At 37.8% G+C, this 22,047-nt stretch overlaps 1 protein-coding gene across 1 annotated transcript in view; it reads right to left on the bottom strand.

Annotated features, from left to right (window-relative positions):
* Positions 1-11,234: 11,234 nt before the first annotated feature.
* The window catches only part of CCBL2 (cysteine conjugate-beta lyase 2), a 21,020-nt gene continuing 10,207 nt past the window's right edge, over positions 11,235-22,047 (bottom strand). The window contains exons 7-10 of the mRNA XM_012722014.1: positions 20,937-21,123; positions 16,545-16,618; positions 16,228-16,314; positions 11,235-11,650 (exon numbers count right to left, since the gene is read on the bottom strand). Of these exons, the coding sequence (XP_012577468.1) occupies positions 11,588-11,650; positions 16,228-16,314; positions 16,545-16,618; positions 20,937-21,123 (411 nt within the window). The 3' untranslated portion in view covers positions 11,235-11,587. The remainder of the gene's footprint in view (positions 11,651-16,227; positions 16,315-16,544; positions 16,619-20,936; positions 21,124-22,047) is intronic.

Raw genomic sequence — 22,047 nt, forward strand, 5'->3', positions numbered from 1 at the left:
GAGGAGATCCACATGGCACGGCAGACCTCTCCTGACCCGCCCGCTGCTCCCCTCAGCAGTGTACTTCCTCGATCTGCCTGTTCTGCTCCCCGCTCTGTCTCTGGTGAATACTCTCACCCTCTGCATCTCTGGCCTGTACCCCAGTTCTGTATGAATAAATAAATAAATCTTTAAAAAAAAAAAACATGTAGGTTATGACTTGCTAAATGAGGAGGCCACGTGCCACCCACACAGGGTCAGCTGGAAGTACCCTCAGCCTCTCTGCTCTCATATTGGGAAGTGAAACCCACTGTGTCCTTTGGATTGAAGGTACAGCTTCGATACACTCACACTAAGGAAGTAGAGTCATGGGATTTGTTACTTACAGATCCCAGCTGGGGGAGGAGAGATGCAGTGAGAGAGGGAAGGGGTGTCATCTCAGATCATGTCCAGAGCCCACGGGAGCTAAAGAGGAGGTAGCTAAGCAAAATAGCCCAGAAGGAAAAGATAAATATCAGATGGTTTCATTCATATGTGAAATACAGAGAAACTGAACAAAAGCTCAAGAAAAAGACAAAATAACCAGCTGACCATAGATCTCAGGCAGCCAGCAGGGGAGGGGGCGGGAAAGGGGCCAAAAGAGGGGTGGGAAGAGCACAGGGACTTGATGGTTCACAGGTGCTGTGGTCGTGGGAGAACTATGAGAACTACATGTGTACAGAAAGTGAACAATGATGTAAGAAAATGAATAAATACATTTAGGAAAAAAAAGAGAGAGAGAGAAGGTAGCAAATACCTGTGACTTATAACGTGGTTAGGGTAGATACAACTTTTCAAGGGCTTACCTCTTAAGTGGTAATTTTTTTAAATGTCCCAGGAAAAACAAGGCAGGAACTTGTGATGGGAATGCTAAACTCAGGTCCCCATTCAGTCTGGTGTGTATAGCTTTGTGATAATGTACAAGTTGTTTTTCTCATCACATTAACCTCCTTCTACTGATATTGGTGACTTTTTCCTAAGGCATCTGCATCAAGGTGCTGTACAAGAGCTGCATAAAAGTCATGCTACTTTATGCCTTCATCTTTCCTAACCCAGATTTTTTTTTAATTATTTATTTTTGCATAGAAGAACTGAGGGTATAGGTCAGAGATGGGAGGGGTAAGGAGATTCACTAAAGACAGAGTGCAGAGCAGAACAGACAGAACTACTGAAATACACAGCTGAGGGGAGCAGTAGATGAGATGGGAGAGGTCTGCTGCCAGTAAATTAGCTTCCTAGTTGGGGATTGAACTCAGGCGGTCATGGTGGGCCTTCATGGTGGTAACACTGAGACTTAAGCCCTAGGCCACCAGGGAAACCCCTAGCCCAAATTTGACCATTCAAGGTAATTTTGTAGCCTTCTGGTCAAACCCTCACTTTTCACATGACCGTGAGTTATCACTTTACTCTTTCAGTTACGTTAAACTTTGGCTGTAGTCCTGTATTATATCGATTTTATGAAGAAGGGATTGGTTACATCTTTCTGCTTTCCTTTCTATTATGTGGGAGCTAACATTATAAAAAATAAAACTCTGTACTAACCTAAGCTCAAAGTCTGATTTTACACAAGAGATCCTGAGATTGTCCTAATAAACTCCCTGGTTACAAGGCTCTACATCTAAAATAACTAGATTTGTTTGATTCCTTCAATTTTTCATAAAATTGTTCCACAGAAACATGATATGAGCTATCCCCAAAGACACAAGAATTTAGTTATGACTTGTTTTCAAACAATGAAACTACATGATGATAGACCATATTTTGAGGCTTTTGTCTATTAATGTGAAAATTTACTCTTTAATTGTAAAATCAGGAAAGAGAAAGATGTTGTGACTACTTAAGGTCATTTGTTGAGAGCTATAGACATCTACTTCCATTTTCTGAACAAATGTATCTGCTTGAAAATACCACTGGCACTTCAAAGCTGTAAGTCATAGCACTGGCTGTTTTTAAATTCCTCCTTCTCAAACTCCTTCCCACCCACCAACTGAAAGATGGTACTATCTGCAGTTGTGATACCACATGTTGCAATTATGTAAGCATAGGAAATGCCAGTCTTGAAAATATGTTTTCTTAAACAACAACATTTTAGATGGGGAACTAAAAAAAATTTAGAATTCTGAGCACAAGAAAGACTTTGTATTTTCATCTAACCCGATATCTAATCTGTATAATTCAAATTCATGTAAAAGACAACTATGTTACACCCACCTATATTAATCTACAGATGTATTTTTGTTCATTTGCACAAACAGAGCCTATTCAATAGTTTATTCAATTTTTCTCAAGTACCAGAGATGAACCACAACATTACTAGACACCTTAATGAACTACACTGCCTATAATATAGAAATTGCCTACTTTTTGCTTTTTGGTATTATAAATAATACTGTTGTGAACATTCTTGTAGATTTCATTTGTAGGTTATCAGTTACATCTTCCAAAGGTAAACACCTAGCAATAGAATTAGGACATCAAAGGCTTGCTAACATTTTGATGTTGTGCAATTGCTCCTTTCCCTAGATTTGGACATCAGGGGCTGGGACATCTTTTCAATATCATTTTCGATTAAAAACCAGACCCTACTTAGAAATATCTGTTTGCCAGTTGTAGAAAGCAAAAGGGAGGTGGATGGACGTAATCCTAAACTTGCATGTGTGCGCGTGCATATACATGTGTTTATAAGCATGATGTGGCTTATACACGCTTACAGGCCACTACTCTTCAATCTAGATATCTTGGAGCCAGAAACCAAGTACACCTTTGAGCCTATCATTGGATTGGGCTTTCAGATCAGACAGAGTTCCATTAACTGAAGGTGATTCAGAAGCCTGGTTGAAGTGACTCAGAGACATTAATCATATCTGAGATTTAGGAACTATCTTTGGCACTTTGGGAAATCATAATAAATGAAAGACAGGGGTCAAAGAGAGACCCAAAGTTGTAAACAAAGAGCTACATTCTGGGGGCCAAGTTCAATTTGCAGAGATTCACATATTCAACAAATGTTTGATCAGTGTTTACTGTATACCAGACTCTGCTTTAGATGGTGGGGGGGTACAGGAGCAAAGAAAACATTTAATATCCCTGGCCTCATGGACTTATATTAGAAGGAGATTTAGATGATAAATTAAATGAAGGAAACGTTATACATCCCATTAGTTGGTGCTAAGGGTAAGGAGCAAAATAAGGCAGGGAAGGATTTAGGGAGAGGCAATTTTAAAAGAAGTTAAGATAACCTCTCCTGAGGTGACATTGATTCTGAAGCAGCCAGGTGGACATTGGAGGAGAGTTTTCTAGAGAGAGAGAACCTGGGCCCAAAAGACCTACTATACAGCATGCCTGATATTGAGCAATAGCCAGGAATGCATGAAGGACAAGGAAGGGGGAGATGAGAGGGGGGAAAAGCAAGGTCAGGTCACACAGAGGCTCCACCATCTTAGTGAAGGCTTTGGCTTCTACCCTGACTGAGAGGAGAGGTATGGAAGGACTTTCACCGCAGAAGCACTCTGATCTTACTTTAAAATGGTCACTCTTCAGAGGAGAGAAGGCAGACTGGTATTTGACCAGAAGAACACTCCAGAGAAAAATAAAATAGAAGACTGAGAAGTTTTCACTTTTTTGTGTGCATATGGGTGAGCAGACTGCTTCAAGAACAATTATAAAAGTCATTTGGGCCCTTCCTGGAGGGCAAGGGGTTAAAGAACAGTACTGTGAACCTATCAACAGCTGCTTCAGTAGGAGTTCTGATCCCTGGCCAGAACATATGGTGACCCATATGGCACCGCAGATTTCTCCTGTCTCGCCTGCCCACTGCTCCCCTCAGAAGTGTACTTCATCAGTCTGCCTGTTCCACTCCTTTCTCTGTCTCTGGTGAATCCTCTCACTGCCCAGCACCTCTGCAGCATGCCTGTACCCCAGTTCTGTACGCATAAATAAATAAATCTTTTTTTACAAAAAAGTAATACTATAGTAATTCATCTTAGGGACTACACAAAAAATGACTTATATTGTCAGACTATATAGCACTAATGTTTAAGCTAAAATATGTTTATACTTTCAATAGATAATTAATGAGAGTGATAAAAGTTTATGAAAATATTACTGCAAACTGCATAATCACTGTGACAAAAGGACAAAAACATTATTCATCTTTTTAAGCATGAGATTTTACTACAAGTGAATTTTTACATAATATAAGAAAAAATGCTATATCTAAAACAAAGTAACAGCTGTGTAATATGATAAAGTTAATATTGATTAGAAAATCCAATTATTTCTACAATTTATTCTGATGTATCCCAAGATAGCTGTTTGTCAGCAGGTGAACTTCCTATTTAATTGGCATGATTGAGTAATTAGATGTATCCTCAGAGCAGCAGTAACAGGAAATTCTCATGTCTCAGCAACGTGGCTGAGGTTTTTATTTTGTTTTGTTTGTTTTGCCCTTGGGTTTAACCAACTGAGACAAAAAAGATTCCTTATTTTATCTGGGAATAATTTTTTATTTAAAATATTCGTAAATTGTGTGATTTTATCATTGTAACTATATAAAAATGATGGGAAAACTCAAGAATGTAACAAAGACTTGTGACGATCTGCCTGTGTCTCATACTAAATCTTTCAGACTTTTCTTTGACCTATTTATCCAGGGCCCCTGCAGGAGTCTTCTGATTGGGCTCACTCTCTCCCTCTTTTCATCAGGTTTATTCATCTTCTGAAAGAAAATTTTGATCCTTGCAGTACATCCTGTACACCAGGCATTCAGTTAAAGTAACAGAAAATTCTATTATAGTAGTTTATATAAAAGAGGTTTATTTATTTTATTTTATTCTGAATGAATATTCAGAATCTGGGGTTGGGGGTGTTGGCTCCAAATTGTTTCCAGGGTACAGCCTGTCCCCATCTTCTTGTTCTGCCATTCTTATAAGTCTTCACTCTTACGTTAGTTACTGCAGGAATGCAAGCCAACTGCTGCACCTCCAGACCTCACTTCTGCTTTCCAGACAGGAAGAAGATAGCAGGGTCCAGAAGTCAAAAAGAAAAAGATCTGCCAGAATGTCTTCTCCTCTTTTATTCTTTTACTTTTTTTTTTTTTTAAGATTTATTTACTTATTCATACAGAACTGGAGTACAGCCCAGAGATGTGGAGGGTGAGAGGATTCACCAGAGACAAAAAGCGGGACAGAGAACAGACAGATTGATGAAGTGCACTGCTGAGGGGAGCAGCAGGCGGGCCAGAAGAGGTCAGCCACACCATGTGGGTCACCTCCAGGGCAGATGAGGATCGAACTCATGCGGAAGTGATTTAAGCTTCTTAGTGCTGTGCTTTAACCCGCTGTGCCAACAGGGAGGGCCCTCTTTTTTTATTTTCCTATGAAGGAAGTCTTTCCTCAAGTGCATTCGACTGGTTGCAAGCTAAACTAAGAAGCTGGAAAATTTGACATTGTTAGTGTCTATATATAAGTAGTCAAAGGAGAAGATAGAAGAAATAGGTATTATTTGGTGTAAGATAGCCAAAACACAGTTTTTGCTATAACCTCATCCATAAAAATTCTCAAAAATACATCACTGCTTACTGTGTGGTGTTCATTTCTCATTATGGGTAAATAAAATGATAGATTTAAAATTTTGTGTGTGTGTGGAACTGGGGTGTAGGCCAGTGGCAGGGGTGGGGGGGAGGATGTGAGAGGATTCACCAGGAACAGAGTGAGGAGTAGAACAGGTGGATCTACTGAAATCTGCTGCTGAGGAGAACAGTGGGAAGACAGGAGAGGTCTGCTGTGCCTTATATGAATTCACTCTCTGGCTGGGGATCAAACTCAGGCTATAGTGGTGAGAGTATTGAGACTTAACTCCTAAGCCACCAGGGAGGCAATTATGGAGTCTGACAAGTCCAAAATCTTCAGTCTATAGACTGAGACAGTTTATATTGGAAGTGCATCTGTTGACAGAAGTCCTCTTGTTTGAGGGAAGCAGCTTCCCCCACCTCGTGGAGGGCAATTAACTTCCAATAGCTACTGATTTAATCTCATCTAGAAACTCCCTCCCTAGAAATATCCAGAGTAATGTTTGATCATATGTCTGTGCATGTGGTCCAGCTATATACTCTGTACTGTTTTCTGAAATTGCCAGAAGAAGTGTCATCTTTTGCTGGACTTTGCTAGTGTGACCAAATGATGCTTAGACATTGCAGCAGCTGTGCTGCTCTGACCAGAAGGGCAATCTGCAGATAAAGCCAACCGAGAGAGGACAAACTATGAGACAGACATGGTGACAAATTAAATCTAAGCTCTGCATCAAGCTGAAACTGAAACCATAGAAATTTCTAAAATGTTCAGTTGAGACAGAAAATTCCTTTAAGAAATTTAAGCCCATCTTGGGGCCTCCATGGTGTCTCATGGGTTAAGTCTCAGCACCATGAAGCTTTTGGCAACCACTGCAGCACGAGTTGGATCCCCAGTCAGGAAGCCTACCCACATATGGCACAGCAGACTTCTCCTGACCTTCCCGCTGCTCCTCAGCAATGTACTTCATCGATCTGCCTGTTCTGCTCCCCACTCTGCCTCTGATTAAGCCTCTCTACATCCCAACCCCAAGTCTCTGTCCTACACCCCAACTCTTGCATGCATAAATACATAAAATAAATCTTAAAAAATTTATACACGACCCTCCCTGGTGGTGCAGCGGGTTAAAGCACTGCACTAAGAAGCTTAAGCCACTTCCGCATGAGTTCAATACCCGCCTGCCCCGGAAGTGACCACATGATGTGGCAGACCTCTCCTGACCCGCCTGCTGCTCCCCTCAGCAGTGTACTTCGTCAATCTGCCTGTTCTGCTCCTCACTCTACCCCTGGTGAATCTTCTCACCCTCCGCACCTCTGGCCTGTACCCCAGTTCGGTATGAATAAATAAATAAATCTTAAAAAAATTTATACACATCTGGATTAAGTTTTCTGTAAATTATACCATGAATAGTCTTAACTAATATATGGAATACAGTCACATTTGCATTTTACAAAGTTCATTTAGTTTATAAGGGTAATGGACAGCAAGGAGTAAGGTAGAGAGAACTTTTAGGAAATAGACTAGTTATCTAGGTAAGAAATGAAATCAGCTGTTAAACAGAGTGATAGCAGTTGGGACAGAGAATAGTAAAGGACTTGGGTGAGGAAAAAAAGTTAAGAATAACTTCTAGGTTTTGTGATTTGAGCACTGGATTAGTAGCACCATTCACAGAGGTAAGGAGACCAGATTGGAGAGGACTGGCCTGTGAAATGTTCACATGAGATAAAAACTGGGGTGTTGGGTATGTGTCTGGAATACAACAGAAAAAGGACTACGCTGGAGATCGATTTAGTGTATAAAGAGTGAAGTTATTTAGTAAGAAGACAAAAACCCAATATGTAAGGAATAGGCACAGAAGGACCAGTCAGAGAGGCGGGAGGCATCTCCCACATGGGCAGCAACAGAGGAACACGACCAAGTAAAGGTCGCATTTAAGTAGCCTAGTGTGGTCTGCAGTGGCAAATACTAAGAGGTGAAGTCAGATGGAATGGGGAAGTTTCCTTTAAATGTAGGGATGTGAAGTCATTAGAGAATTCAGAACAATAATGGGTGTGGAAGTCAGAGCAGAGGACTGGGGTTAAGTGGGAGTGTCTCTGTGTGTGAAAGTGGAGTCACCAAATAAGGAAAACTTTTTGAAGTTAATCCACTTGGCATTGAATTTTCTCAGACATCCGCAGCTAAGTCATCAGTCTTCTTGTTGCTAATATTGACATATCTGGTGCTCTTATCAAGACTCACATCTTTAAAATATCAATGTGCCTCAGACTTGCAAATGTGTCTTTCTCACATCTCTATCCTCCATGCTTAACTGTTCAGCTGCCTACCTAATATATGCACATGAAAACTGAATGGGCATCTCAAATTTAATGTATTCAAAACTGACTTCCTGATTTTTCCCCATGCCTGCTGCTTCTGGTACTTTCTGGATTTCAGAGGTGTTACTCAATCCTTCCAGCTGGCCAGGACAAAAATTGGACTCATTCTTGATTCCTATTTTTTTTAGAAATTTTTTTTTTTAAGATTTATTTATTTATGTATACAAGAGCTGGGGTGCAGGTCAGAGGTGAGGGGTGAGAGGATTCACCAGGAACAGAGTGAGGAGTAGAACAGGTGGATCTACTGAAATCCGCTGCTGAGGAGAACAGTGGGAAGACAGGAGAGGTCTGCTGTGCCTTATATGAATTCACTCTCTGGCTGGGGATCAAACTCAGGCTATAGTGGAAGTAGACAGCTTCATGGTGCTGTGCTTTAACCGGGTGTGCCACCAGGGAGGGCCCTTGATTCCTATTTTACCTCCATGCCTCTTATAAGCTCTGTTAGCAAGCCCTGTTGACTTTCCCTGCAAATATATCAAAATTTCTTTTAATTAAAACAATTTTCCTCTGCACCCGGATATTTTTATCTTTGAAGAATTGTTCAACCTTTAAGAAGTAACACAAAAATTAAAAAGGTTCTGTACAATTCATAATAGTTATTCCATAGGTGATCAGTAGTTGGTTATAGCTAGAATATTGTCTCCAACTACAAGGATATATGTACACTTTCCTTTTCCCATCCCGTATTTCCCCTTGTCCCTTCCCACTTCTCCCTCTAAACTCAGAGGCCTTGGTGTGTTTGTTGAAGGCCATTTCTTATCCTTTCACTTTCATCACTGTGACCTTTGATCTGAATTATTGTAATTGCTGCCCCTGCAGTCTATTCTCAACCATACTGATCCTTTAGAAGATCCAAGAAATTCAGGAACTTGGGGGTCCCCTCAATAAGAGAATGTGAGGCATGTACTCTCATAGCAAAGGGGCCCTCCCTGGTGGCATAGCGGGTTAAAGCACAGCACTAAGAAGCTAAAGCATGAGTTTGAGCCCACCCAGGGGGTGATCCACATGGCGCAGCAGATCGGCCCACTGCTCCCCTCAGCAGTGTACTTTGTCAGTCTGCCTGTTCTGCTCCCTACTCTGTCTCTGGTGAATCCTCACACTACCCCTGCACCTCTGGCCTGCACCCCAGTTCCATATGCATAAATAAGCTTTACAATTTTTTTTTAATTAAAAAAAATGTAAGGGCCAATTTGAGCAGGAGTACAAGTGGTCTTTAGGGAACCAGTCTAAGAAAAAGAGATAGTATGAGTTAGGTTCATGAGCCAAGGTCAGGACCTGTCAGCCAGGTTCTTACCGGCCCTACTGAATCTTTTCTCACTTTAGCAATTAGATGTCTTTAGCCAGTTAGAACTGGTTATGCCTACAGTTAAGCATTTGGAAACTCAGGTTTGAACTTAGCATCTAAAATCCCAAGATTGACAGATCAGACTTAAAAATTCTCTTTGGTCCAATATTGCACTATTCACATAGAGACCAGATATTTAAAATGTTTCCTTTGCTCCTCCCCAAGTCAATTCTACTCATCCTAGCCAAGTGATTCCTTGAATCACCCAGATGAGGATCTTCCCATGGACCATCCTAAAGCTAGATCACTATGTGGAAACAAAATGGGCATTCCAGAGGGGATGGAAATTCTCCAACTTTCAAGGTGGAGTGGGCACTCAGGCTCCAGATTCTAATGTTAAGAACTCTCCACCTACTGAGAACACGAGTTTATTCTTTAAAAGAATAGCATGTTCTTGAATAAATGTTGTTTTATTACAACATTGATGAGAAAAAAAAAAACAACCCAGGGTGATATTGAATGAAATGGCCTCGAGGACCTGCTTTTGTTACACATTATTTCACTTAAATTCACAGGTTCTATGATCCTGTCAATATGAAGTGAGGGTTTTCTGTATTGCTGGGAAAACTTGTGGAAAATGTTAATGAAATTCACTCATGTTGCTGCATATAGCTATAGATTGTTAATTTTTTTTAATTGTTGCATGCTTTTGTGTTGTATTAATGAAGACAGGATGAATGCTGATACACAAGTCATGGGCTTATTGGTAGGATTCCCTTTGGAAGTAGCTGCCTTTTTCATTTGTTTCATTCTTCACAGAAGTAAATGGAAGATGAGGTCATGTGCTATGTTGAATTGTGTTGGTGGTGATGGACTTTAAGGTAAGGAGGTTGATACTTTTATTATGGAGAATGGGAGAATATTAAGAATTGTGCCTGTGGTAAAATGTATAAAAATCTGATTCAGGAACTACAGAATAATTGTCTAGTTAAGGTTTATGACTTGTACTCGATGCTGGCTAGCATCAACCCAATCATGTATTTTGCTACACTACTTAGCTGTGTAAGCATGAACTTTCTATCCCAGGACTGAAATTATTTTTTCCTTTTTTTTTCTTTTGACCCAGTAAGTGAAATAGATGGTAAACAAGTTTTCAAGGCATCACAAGTATCTTGGTTGGAAGGCCAGAGGATGAAGTCTACGCTGTGTGAGGGTGTGCAGATACCAGGAACGAAGCACAGGCTTTTATGGATTACAGCAGTGTCATGCAACTTCAGAGGGTGTCACAAATCGCCTGGCAAGGGTCAGATCCAGAATTTATTATTCAGCTGGGTTGGGGTGAAGCCTCAGAATCCATTTCAACAGGGATCGAAGGTGATTCTGATCTTGGTGATGGAGCCTGTTGTGAATCTGTTATAAACTCTCCACCTACTGAGAACACCAGCTTATTCTTTGAAAGAATAGCATGTTCTTGAATAATTGTTGTTTTATTACAACATTGATGAGAAAAAAAACAAAACAACCCAGGGTGATACTGAATGAAGTGGAATATAGTGCATATAGTGAATCTGTTAGTGAATTATAGTGAATTTAGTTTAAAGAAATGATATTTTGAGGGGGGGAGAGAGACAGAAAGAGAAAGAGAGAAGAGGGAGAGATGACTAATTTATTACCTCAAAGGTAGAACAGCCTTGAATGATGAAAGGTTCAATGTGTGCTCAAGGAAGTGGGCGGTTGAAGTGGAGAACAGAAATGGAGGTATCTCACCAAAGGTGAGGGGGACAAAGTACTAGAAGTCTAGGAAGTCCACACGGACCTTGAAGTCATTCCATATGATGGTGTACTTGGGAAAGGTGGCAAACTGCGAGCAAAGTTCAAAGACAAAGGTAAAGGAAGGGAAGGTAGGTACCCAAAGCAAAATACGGAGTTGCGAGGGATATAATTGGTTAAGAGGTTGTACACGGTGGCAAAGAAGTGAAACTGGGTAACATCAGTTGAATGTTTATTGTTTGAAAGATCCGCATATCACTTTTCATCATTACATACAGCAACTCAAAAATTTCATACAAAGTGGGTTCTGTTTTATTCCCCCTTTATGAGAAAAATAGAAGCAGAGAGAGAGTACATATCAATCAGCATCTTTTCTTATCCATGATACTATAGTGATTCACATTTGCAAAAATCAGATCCCCTGATTTTGGAGCTTAACTTCTTTGGAAAAATAATGGCTATTTAAATTTTAGCTTGTACCGGTGTTAGTTTTTGAATATCCAGTAGGTGGCAGCACTAAATAACAATTCTATACCAGGTCATCTAAAAGAAACTGTCCTAATCTGCTTGTATCAAGACTTCTGCCTGCTCCATGCCTTTATGATTTCTTCAGCAGCATCCAGTGTGCTGTCTTTCTGTAAATAAATAAAATAACCATTATTATATATCAAAATAAATTCAAGATGAAGTAAAGACTTAAACACGAAATATTAAAAAAAATAGAAATAAGGCCCTCCCTGGTGGTGCAGTGGGTTAAAGCACAGCACTAAGAAGCTAAAGCCACTTCCGCATGAGCCCGAACCCCACAGGCCCTGGAGGTGACCCACATGGCATGGCAGACCTCTCCTGACCAACGCGCTGCTCCCCTCAGCAGTGTACTTGTAGATCTTCCTGTTCTGCTCCCCACTCTGTCTCTGGTGAATCCTCTCACCATCCCTGAGCCTCTGGCCTGTACCCCAATTCTGTATGCATAAATAAATAAATCTTTAAAAAAAATAGAAATAAGTGACGATTTAAGTGACTTTCTGATCTCAAGTGAAAGATTGTCAAAGTAAAGTACAAAGGCAGATCCCAAAAAGGAAAACACCAAATTAATATTAACTACAGAAACAAGTCAAAGAGTACAGAAGAGCTCCTCCTCTCTGTACTTCCTATTTATTTCTTGGGATAGCCCCCCCATACCCACCTATTATGGCAGTTTCTAGGTTGAGTTCTAGTTGTTACAAGCAAGAGTGAAGTAATATATGTTTTCATACATTCAAAAAAATTTTTTTAAAGATTTATTTATGCATACAAAACTGGCCAGAGGTGCAGGGGGGGATGACAGTATTCACTAGAGAAAGAGTGGGGAACAGAACACGTATATTGACTGCAATACACTGCTGAGGGGTGCAGAGGGTGGGACAGGAGAGGACTGCTGTGCCATGTGGGTCACTTCCCTGGCTGGGGATCCAACTTTGTGCTGCAGTGGCTGAAGATACTTTCATATTGCTGTACTTTAACCCTCTGCACCTGGTCACAGGGAGGCCCTCTACACTTTAGATAGTATTTGCTATTTCCCACTCTAAATGAGGGAAAATTAGTTCACACATACTCTGCCCTCTAATCAGTTTGTTATAATTATGGATAAAATGCACTTATTTTTTGAACAGGTAATACATGCAAAATAGTGCAAAATTATAGTGATAGGTAAATAGTGAAAATCTAGCCTCCTGTTCTGCTTCTACTTCTTTTGTTTCTCTGTACCGGAATGACTTACTTCAAAAAGGATTCGGTAGGTTTCAGTGAAGAAGTTATCTAATTATGGGGACAGGGGAACTTTGGCAGCCTGGTGCAGGCTGTTACAGCTCAAATGACATGAGGAAGGTTTCAAACAATGGGGGCCTGGTGGAGGGGATCTCTGTGGTGGGGAGGACGGCAGCAGGTTGGCATATTGTTAGGCCAGTGGGGCTAATGAAATGCAGTGTCAGCAATTTACTCTGAAATAGTTCAGGGGAAAAAAAAAGTTCTTGAAACTTATATGTGGAGAGTTAACTAAGAATATTTTTTTTTAGAAGTAAGCCAGCCTCCCACATTCTCTCCTTAAGCCACTCAGATCTCCTTCCAGAGGCGACACTGGGATTTTATCATATATTTCTGCAGAGACTTTCTAGGCATTTAATAACACGTATTATCCATCTAAGATCTGTGTGTATACATTAAAATGTGTGTAAGTATCCTCTATCTTTCCTGTCTTCATTTCCCTTTTTCTGAGAGTATGTTATACAAACTGTTCCTATTGCATTTAGCTTATACTCTTATCACTCAAATAAAATGTGGAGAGCTGTTTTATTTTATAATATGAATGCACCATAATCTATTCAGGTAGACTCCATTGATGAATATTTTAGTTTTTTATAGTCCTTTATTCTTATAAAGAGTGCTACACTGAAAATTCTAGAATACTAGTCATTCAAGATGTGTAAATAGAGCCACTGGAGAAAATTCTAGCAGTAGAATTGCTGGGTCAAAGGGTGTGTGCATTTGCATTTAAATGGGAATTTTCAAACTAACCACTGTATAGGTCTTACAAAATACATACTGAACACTCCATCCTCAGTCTATGAGTGTTTTGTAGAACATTTTAGTTGTTTGGATTGTTTCCAATCTAATAGCAAAGTAAGATTTCACTGCAGTTTCAATTTTCATTTCTCTTATCATAAATGAGGGAGAGAAACCTTTCAAATATTTGGCAACCACTAGGGATTTTATCCACAGCCATTGTAAATGCTGCTTTTTGGCTTATTTTGCCCTAAATGCAACCTGTTTTTTCCCCAGTATTTTCTTTGCAAACATGTGCTATGCTTTTATTTTTATTTCTGCCCATCTGAGTTAGCTGTATCAACATTCTGTAGTTCTCTTCGTGGTACTATTTCACTATGTTCTATTATTAAATGCTGATGCAAGGGAAGGGACTTCATGTGGACCCACATCTCGTGCCTCATGAGCAAAATGAAAATTGTGGTCTTTGGATCTTCATATAAATGAGAGTGATCTTCATCTTTTTCTCTAGATGCTCAAAGGACCATTTTCATACCTTTAAATCTTTAATGTACACTGTACTAAGGTGCTTATAGTATTAATCATTCTGTGACAATTTTTCCTTAGACAAGACATTTCCTTTCAATTCAGATTTGTTGGTGTTTTCCCCCGGAAAGCATTTTCAAAATAAAGCTATAAAATTCTTTCCTAGTTTCATGCATTCTGCTTTTTGTTTCCCTCAGAGGTTCTACATATTTCATTAGTTTTTTACATCATAAGTTTTAATCTTTAATATTTTTTTCAACTTTTTTTTTTTGTGCACTTTTCTCAGGCCTTAAGATGCTTACAATGTTTTCTGCACTGTTTGAAATGTCACCAACAGCTTTACTTTTTCCCCTTTGAATTTTTCCTTTGGTCTCTGACAGCTACCATTTTACCTTCTTGCATTATTTTCTTTTTGTCTTCCGTGAAGTCTGAAAATCTCTATTTTTAAAAGTTTTGAATTTGAAATAACACAATTTTAATTTTGCTCCATGGTAACAGTTTTTCTAAATGACTTATACTCATTGTTCCTTCCCCCTTTATAGTATACCACCTTTAAAGATTCATTGCTGGCTCCTTTTTCATTACTCATGTTTTTACTAAATTCTCTTTGTAAACACTTTACTAGTGTACCCTCTGTTCCTGGTGTTCTGGATGCAGAGCACATTGCCTGCTGGCTTGTCTATGAGACAAAGACGAAAATGTGTGTATATTTTTGTGAGGAGTCAGGGTAACACTGGAATAGAGCAGACATTCTCCCTGGCTTATAGATAAAATTTAATAAATTAATGCAGAAATCAGTGAGGGAAGTCCTTTCAACTTTATTTCTTCCCAATTAATTTAACTGGCTACTCCCAATTTAATAAATCTTCACCACATGCGTCAACACAGCTTTTAGCAAAAGTGATGGGGTGAGTCATCTATACACAGATCTACAGCCGAACCAGAACCTCCTTTCCACCCTGCTTCAAGTGGGTTCTCTCTCCACCTGCCTCTTCGACATGGGCCCCACTGTCTATGCATCTACTATTCTACTGTTCTGGATAATGGGCAGGGTGTGCCTGCTGTGTCTGTAAAACATGTACAAATAGAAGCTTTCTAGGTTTCCTCCCTCTACAAGTACCTTCACTCTATTTGGCAATGTCTCCTCATTTATTGGGGCATGTGTGATGATATATTTTAGACTCAAAGATGGTTTACTGTATTCTGGTCTCTATTAGCTTTGATAGAAGTTGGTTAACATTTGTACCTGTTTCTTTTCTTTGGCTGCTTTCAAGATCTCATCATTACCTTTGGTTTTCAGCAACTTGATTATGATGTACCTAGGTACGCTCTTTAAAAATATTTATCCTGGGGCCCTCCCTGGTGGCGCAGCGGGTTAAAGCACTGCACTAAGAAGCTTAAGCCACTTCCGCATGAGTTGGATTCCCGCCTGCCCCGGAGGTGACCACATGGTGTGGCAGACCTCTCCTGACCCGCCCACTGCTCCCCTCAGCAGTGTACTTCGTCCATCTGCCTGTTCTGCTCCCCACTTTGTTTCTGGTGAAGTCTCTCGCCGCCCCTGAGCCTCTGGCCTGTACCCTGTTCTGTATGCACAAATAAATAAATCTTAAAAAAAAAAATCATCCTGTTGTAGTTCACTGAACTTTTAAACCTCAAAATTTCGAGATCTAAGCTTAGCTCTCTCAACTACACTATACCATCACTTGATAGTTTCATAGATCTAAGAATCTATTTAAAAAAAAAATGATCTTTCTCTTTTTCCAGACTGGATAACTTTTATGAACTCTATGAACCTTTTTTTAGTGATATCCACCATCCCGTGTGTTATACTCCACACATTTTCATATTAGATATACTTTTCAGTTCTTGAATTTCCACTTGATTCTTTTTTCATAGCTTTAATCCTTCTGCTATTCACTAAGACCATACTTTCCCTTAATTTCTTCAACATACTTATAATTTATATCTGTTCTAATATCCTTGCCTGCTAATTCCTTCAAACAGCTTTGTGTTTTGTTCTGGCAGGCAACCCAAATTTAAAAACTGCAGGTGAACACATCATGTTTAGCAGTAGAGGAAAAAAGGTACTTTATAATCAGAAGGAAGAACATTGTATATGTATTTTTAAGTAGAATAGAAAACTTACTTTAATGAAGCAAAATCGCACAAACTTCTCAAACTGTGACTTGGTCTCCGAGTTACAAAATGCTGAAACCGGGATGGCTGACAATTTCTGAAAAATTAATAGGAAAACTACTCACCATGAACATTAATAGTAAGACTAGAAACATTAAATATCTAAATATTTCAAAAAATAAAAATGTCTTTAAATACTCCAAGTAGGCATGGGTGGAATATCATGTAACAAAACTATAGTTAACATTGTTCAAAGCATCTTAGTGGATTTCCATCATAAACTAAATATAAAATAAACATGATATTGCAAAGTCCAATAAACATTACCTTATTTTTAGTCATCCATTTTACAAATTTATAGTCATAAGGTTCATTGTCCATCATATCAGAGAGGTCTGCATCTGAACAATAAAGAAGATGTAATGGTTGAAGCATTAGCTCTGACACAACATGTATTTCATTGAAGTCTGTCAACATTCAACATTTTCTCAGAAGATATTCAAAGAATTCATGGTGCTTCCTGCTGCAGGGTAGGTGGAAAACAGGGAGTTCACCGCCAACTTTGCTGATACATGAAGGCGCTACTCACAGCTGTATGATCATTAGCATTCATACAGATCTTTGATCAGAAAGATAGAAAAGAGGACAGAAAGACGTGTTGCCTTTCCATTTAGAAATAATGTAACACTTCCTGGTCATCATTAAGGAAGTAACACCTAAACTTGCAGGGTGGTCATCTGTACTAATTATATCTACAAATCATCACTCATTATTAGATTCTAAGCTCCACAAGAACATTACAACTTATCATTATCCCCAACTTTAAGGCATCTTCTAGCATATAAGTAGTGAAAAGTGCATTAGAACTTGTAAGTGCATTAGGTAAGTGAACTTGAACTTATCATTACCCCCAACTTTTAGGCATCTTCTAGCATACAAATAGTGAAAAGTACATTTTCTGAGTGAATAAGTTAATACTACTTATTATTTCTAAAGGGAAAATGTATAGGTCTTCCAAGTGATATCCTTATTGTATTCTTCTTCCTTTCACACACATGTGTACAAATTTTTTTTTTATATTTGGGAAAAACCTCAATACAAATTCCTTTGTTATCTCTTGCTCCAGTCTTGCTGTAAGAGCTATGTAAGATATTTCTTTGGTTTGCAATTTCAGTAAGCCATACTTCATATTATTTTCATTTTATGGTCTTGTTCTCTTAGGTCTTTTTGAATACCCCTAAGCATTAATTATTACAGTAATCAGTGAAATCCTCTAATTTGTTGCTCAAAATAAATTGAAGTAGATAACTTCTTTATTTTATTCACCAAATACTACTGGGTCTCTTCAAATTAAAAACTTGGCACTGACGAACATTTCATCTATATTTTTTTAAGTCTTAATATATCTTCGCTTATGATTTAATTTCCTCCACATTGCTGTGAGAACATAAAATCTCTGGGCCTCCCTGGTGGCACAAGGGGTTAAGTCTCAGCACTCTGAAGCTATCTCCAGCCACAGCAGCACACCTTCAATCCCAGCCAGGGAGCTGACCCACAAGGCACAGCAGACCTCTCCTGCTTTCCTCAGCAGTGCATTTCAGTGGGCCCACCTGTTTTGCTCCCCACAGTGTCTCTGGTGAATCATCTCACCCCTTAGCACCTCGGGCTCACACCTCAGGTTTTGTAGGCAAAAATAAATCTTTTTTAAAAAAAAAGAATGTAAAATCTCTATGCAATAATGCTAATAATACACTACCATTTATTGAACACTTGCTCTTTATAATCTCCATTCTATAGATGAGACAGTTAAATTATTATTCAAGTTATATGTATGTATATGTGTATATGTATATGTGTATAATTTCAAGTTTGACTCTAACAAAAATAACAACTTTTAAGAGTAATTTAATCATAAATTATACAAAAACTCCAAGTGACAAGCAATAGCACTGTATTCAAGGCACAAATAATCCACAGAAGGAGTGAGTACTTAAGGAGTAAGAAGAACAGGTGGATACTAAGTGTAATTGGCATTTATTCTTGAAAACTTAGAAAAGAGGGATTCATTGCCATGGTGTACAAAAGGAAAGAACAAAATGAATATAATGCTAAAGTTTTTACAGTTAGATGAAAGTAGAAATTTATTTCTTTGGAATGTCTGGGTCTTTGGAATCCTCAAAGGAATTACAAATATTCCTTTATTAACAGTAAGAGCCTGAGGCAGAGTATAGTGGAATTGGAATGTCAAAGCAATCTATGAAAATCAAAGCTGGTTGGTGATTTCCCTCTATCTCCTCAATAATTTTGGATCTTATCACCTCACTAGAATAGCTGTAATAATTTCCTTATTTCTCATCTTATCTTCTAATCAAATATTATCCTTTTTAGTTTTACCATGAAGTTTATTGGTCTGAATAATATCTTCTTAGCACAGCAGAAAAACTATAAGTTCACATGGATCTCTGAGTCCAGAGCCCAGTTTTGCTAGTTATTAGCTGATTAACTTCAATGAATTTCTCAATCTTCTAATCTTTTTTATCAATCATTGGAGATATAATAGCACCAAACTCATAATGAGATTTTTTTGTGTGCGAGACTGTGATATTTGTAAAATCCTAAATGTAATACCTACTAAATCATAAATGAACATTAACCAGTTAGTAACCACTATGAATTTTAAAGGGAAGTAATTACTATGGTCATGAATTATTTTTATTTTCAGTCATCCAATGAATGTTTACTGCTTTTGTCTTTAGAAATGGTAGAATCAACCTCCAGTATGTGGAAGAATTTCCACATATTAATCTGAACAGATGAGCAAATAAGGTAAAACAAACTTGTCTTCACATATACACATGTAGGAGAGTCTTATATTTAGCATTTCATCCCCTACCCAGTAGGTAAAGGAGGACCATGAAGAAGGGACTCTAACCCCAACCCCATAATCAGAAAAAGTTTTCTAATTATAATCCTTCCTGTTCTTATTACAATTATACTAGTTAAAGCTATATGCAAAATGGATTCAATTAAGGATATAATGGGAAACTATTTTAAGAGTTTAAGGCAACAATTCAAACAAAACTGCATAACTGTACTTTTTACATTTGAAGTCACTATGTGATGAATTCCTTTTAGAATTCAGAAAGACTTCAGAAAAAAATTACTCTTATCTAAAAAAACTCTTAAGTTTCCCTTTATCCATAAACTATGTAACTAATTCCATTTTATTTGCCTTTGCTGCCTTGAAGTCTGGGCTTCAGTTAATGCTAATTATATAACACTACATGAACTTAGGTGACTGCAATATTTGCTTCCTCATCCTCCTATGTGATATTTGCTTTCCAAAATATAAACACATATCACTTTGTATTTTATTGCACAGAAGACTTTTAATGAGTTAAATTTACAACCCAGAAACCATAAATGATCTTTTTATCATTTTATCACTTCATGAAATAAGCTATACATTTGGATACAATATAGAAAAATGATTTTCAAATCTTACACTCTAGAACCCCATAAGGGCTTTTATCTAAGAATGGGACTTGGAAGCTTGACAAATAAAGCTCTTTGGTAAAAGAACTGCAAGAATCTGTTCATCATGACCTCTGCTCCCCTTACAAGTGAGTAAATAACAATCACTGTTTTGCTATAAGGTCAGAATTTTCTTTACAAAATGTGGTATACATGAAAAGACATTTCAAGTTCAGTGATGAAGAACTTCATTATCATAATATCTTAAAATATTTAAAACTACTTAGAATAAATTAGGTTTTTAAATTTATTATTATTAACATTATATATTTTGGAAAAAATAAGCAATATATAGAACATTATCGTGGGCCCTCCCTGGTGGTGCAGCGGGTTAAAGCACAGCACTAAGAAGCTAAAGTCACTTCAGCATGAGTTCGATCCCTGCCCTGGAGGAGACCCACATGGCTGGCAGATCTCTCCTGACCCACACTGCTCCCCTCAGCAGTGTACTTCATCAATCTGCCTGTTCTACTCCCCACTCTGTCTTGGATGAAACCTCTCACTGCCCCTGCACTTTCGGCCTGTACCCCAGTTCTGTATGCATAAATAAATAAATCTTAAAAAAAAATCAAAAAAACAAAAAACATTATTGTGCTTCTAACTTACAGCTTTATGTAGCATGTCAGAGTTACATATAGCAACACTGTTTTCTGGAGGCAGAACAATTTGCAATGTAGCTATGCGACTTGAGGCATGTTATTTAAAATTTTGTAAGTATTCATGGCTTTAAAAATGCAGTTAACAATGCTCTCTTTGAAAGAGTGCTTGGCATGTAATAAACTCTCAGTATACTTACTGTCCTTCATTTCAGTATATTCTAAATGACGAATATTCCTTGATGGTACTCAGTATTCCAGACAACAGTATTTTTCTTAAGTTTAAGGCAACTAAAAGTTTATAGGAACACAAGATATATACATCATTTCATGTTTTTGTGGTTTAAATATACAACAGAACAAGACAGCAGCAAATCCTGTTTAATAAAATATCTAGAGCCAAGCTGACTCCATAACCATATAATAATCACATTTAAGGATAAAACCTAAGTCAAAATAATTTCAGAAAAATACTGATACTGTGAAAATCAACATTCTACAGATGTTTTGACACCAATCTTTCCTCAATTCTGCTATAATTTCATACTTTGGTTTCTGTATATTTGAAATAATAAAAACCTTTACGAACCTAGTGAAGACACATCAGCAATGATGAAGTATCCTCCATCAGGAACTATGGGCTTTAGGCCAACACTTTCAAGTAAATGTACCATCCGATCTCTTTTTACTTCTAACTCTTTTGGCAAAGAATTAAAGTAACACTCTGGGTTATCCATGCGCTTGATGTCAATCCAAAATGCTTGAGCCAAAGCTTCCTGTATGTAAAGATTGAAAAAATATGGAGAGGAAATACTGTAATATCACTGATTGCTGAGATTATTGGTATAATAAAGACTGAGTAATACTATTTGCAAAAGGTCATTCAGAGATTATAAAAGATTACTATGATTATAGGCCAATAAATTCAATAACTTTGAAAAAACAGATATATTTCTAGATCAATATAATTTACCAGGAATAAATAGAACAAACCTATTACAAATGTAAAAGTTGAAATAGTAATAAAAAATCTTCCAAAGGGATGATTTTCTGATAAATAAGTTTTATCAAATCTTTAACAAGCTAATGCCTACTTTGTTCAAATTGTTTTTAATACAAAAAAAAAATCCTCCCTAACACATTTTATGATGCTAACAATATTGTAACCAGGAAAAGATAGCATAAGAAAATTATAGACTGATATCCTTGCTGAACGCTGATATAAAACTTTTCAACCAAATATAAGACAATCAAATCCAATTGTATATCACAAGTATTATGCACCATAAACAAGTGGATCCAAGAGATGCAAGGATGGTTTAATAAACATAAATCAAAAAATGTAATCCAATCTATTGACAAAAGATAAAAATCATATGTTACTATCAATAGATGGTAAAAAGCATTGATAAGATTCAACACTCATGATAAAAACTCTGTATCTCAAATACTCTGCATTTTTGAATAAGTAGATAATTTTGAGAGTGAAGAGAGTTTAATATATAACAGAACCAAATGTCAGAACCAGTCTATCATCGTATTATTTTAGTGAGTCACTAAAAAAAAATTTATATGCATTGGGGGGGGTATTTTATATTAATCGACTACTTTTCTCATTCAATAGATATTTTTAACAGGAAGCGAAAACCATATTTACTGTGAAAATATATTTCAGCCTTGGGCCCTCCCTGGTGGCGCAG

The sequence above is a fragment of the Condylura cristata genome, unplaced genomic scaffold (genome assembly GCF_000260355.1).
Source record: "Condylura cristata isolate star-nosed mole 26May11 unplaced genomic scaffold, ConCri1.0 scaffold00008, whole genome shotgun sequence".
Lineage (NCBI taxonomy): Eukaryota > Metazoa > Chordata > Mammalia > Eulipotyphla > Talpidae > Condylura > Condylura cristata.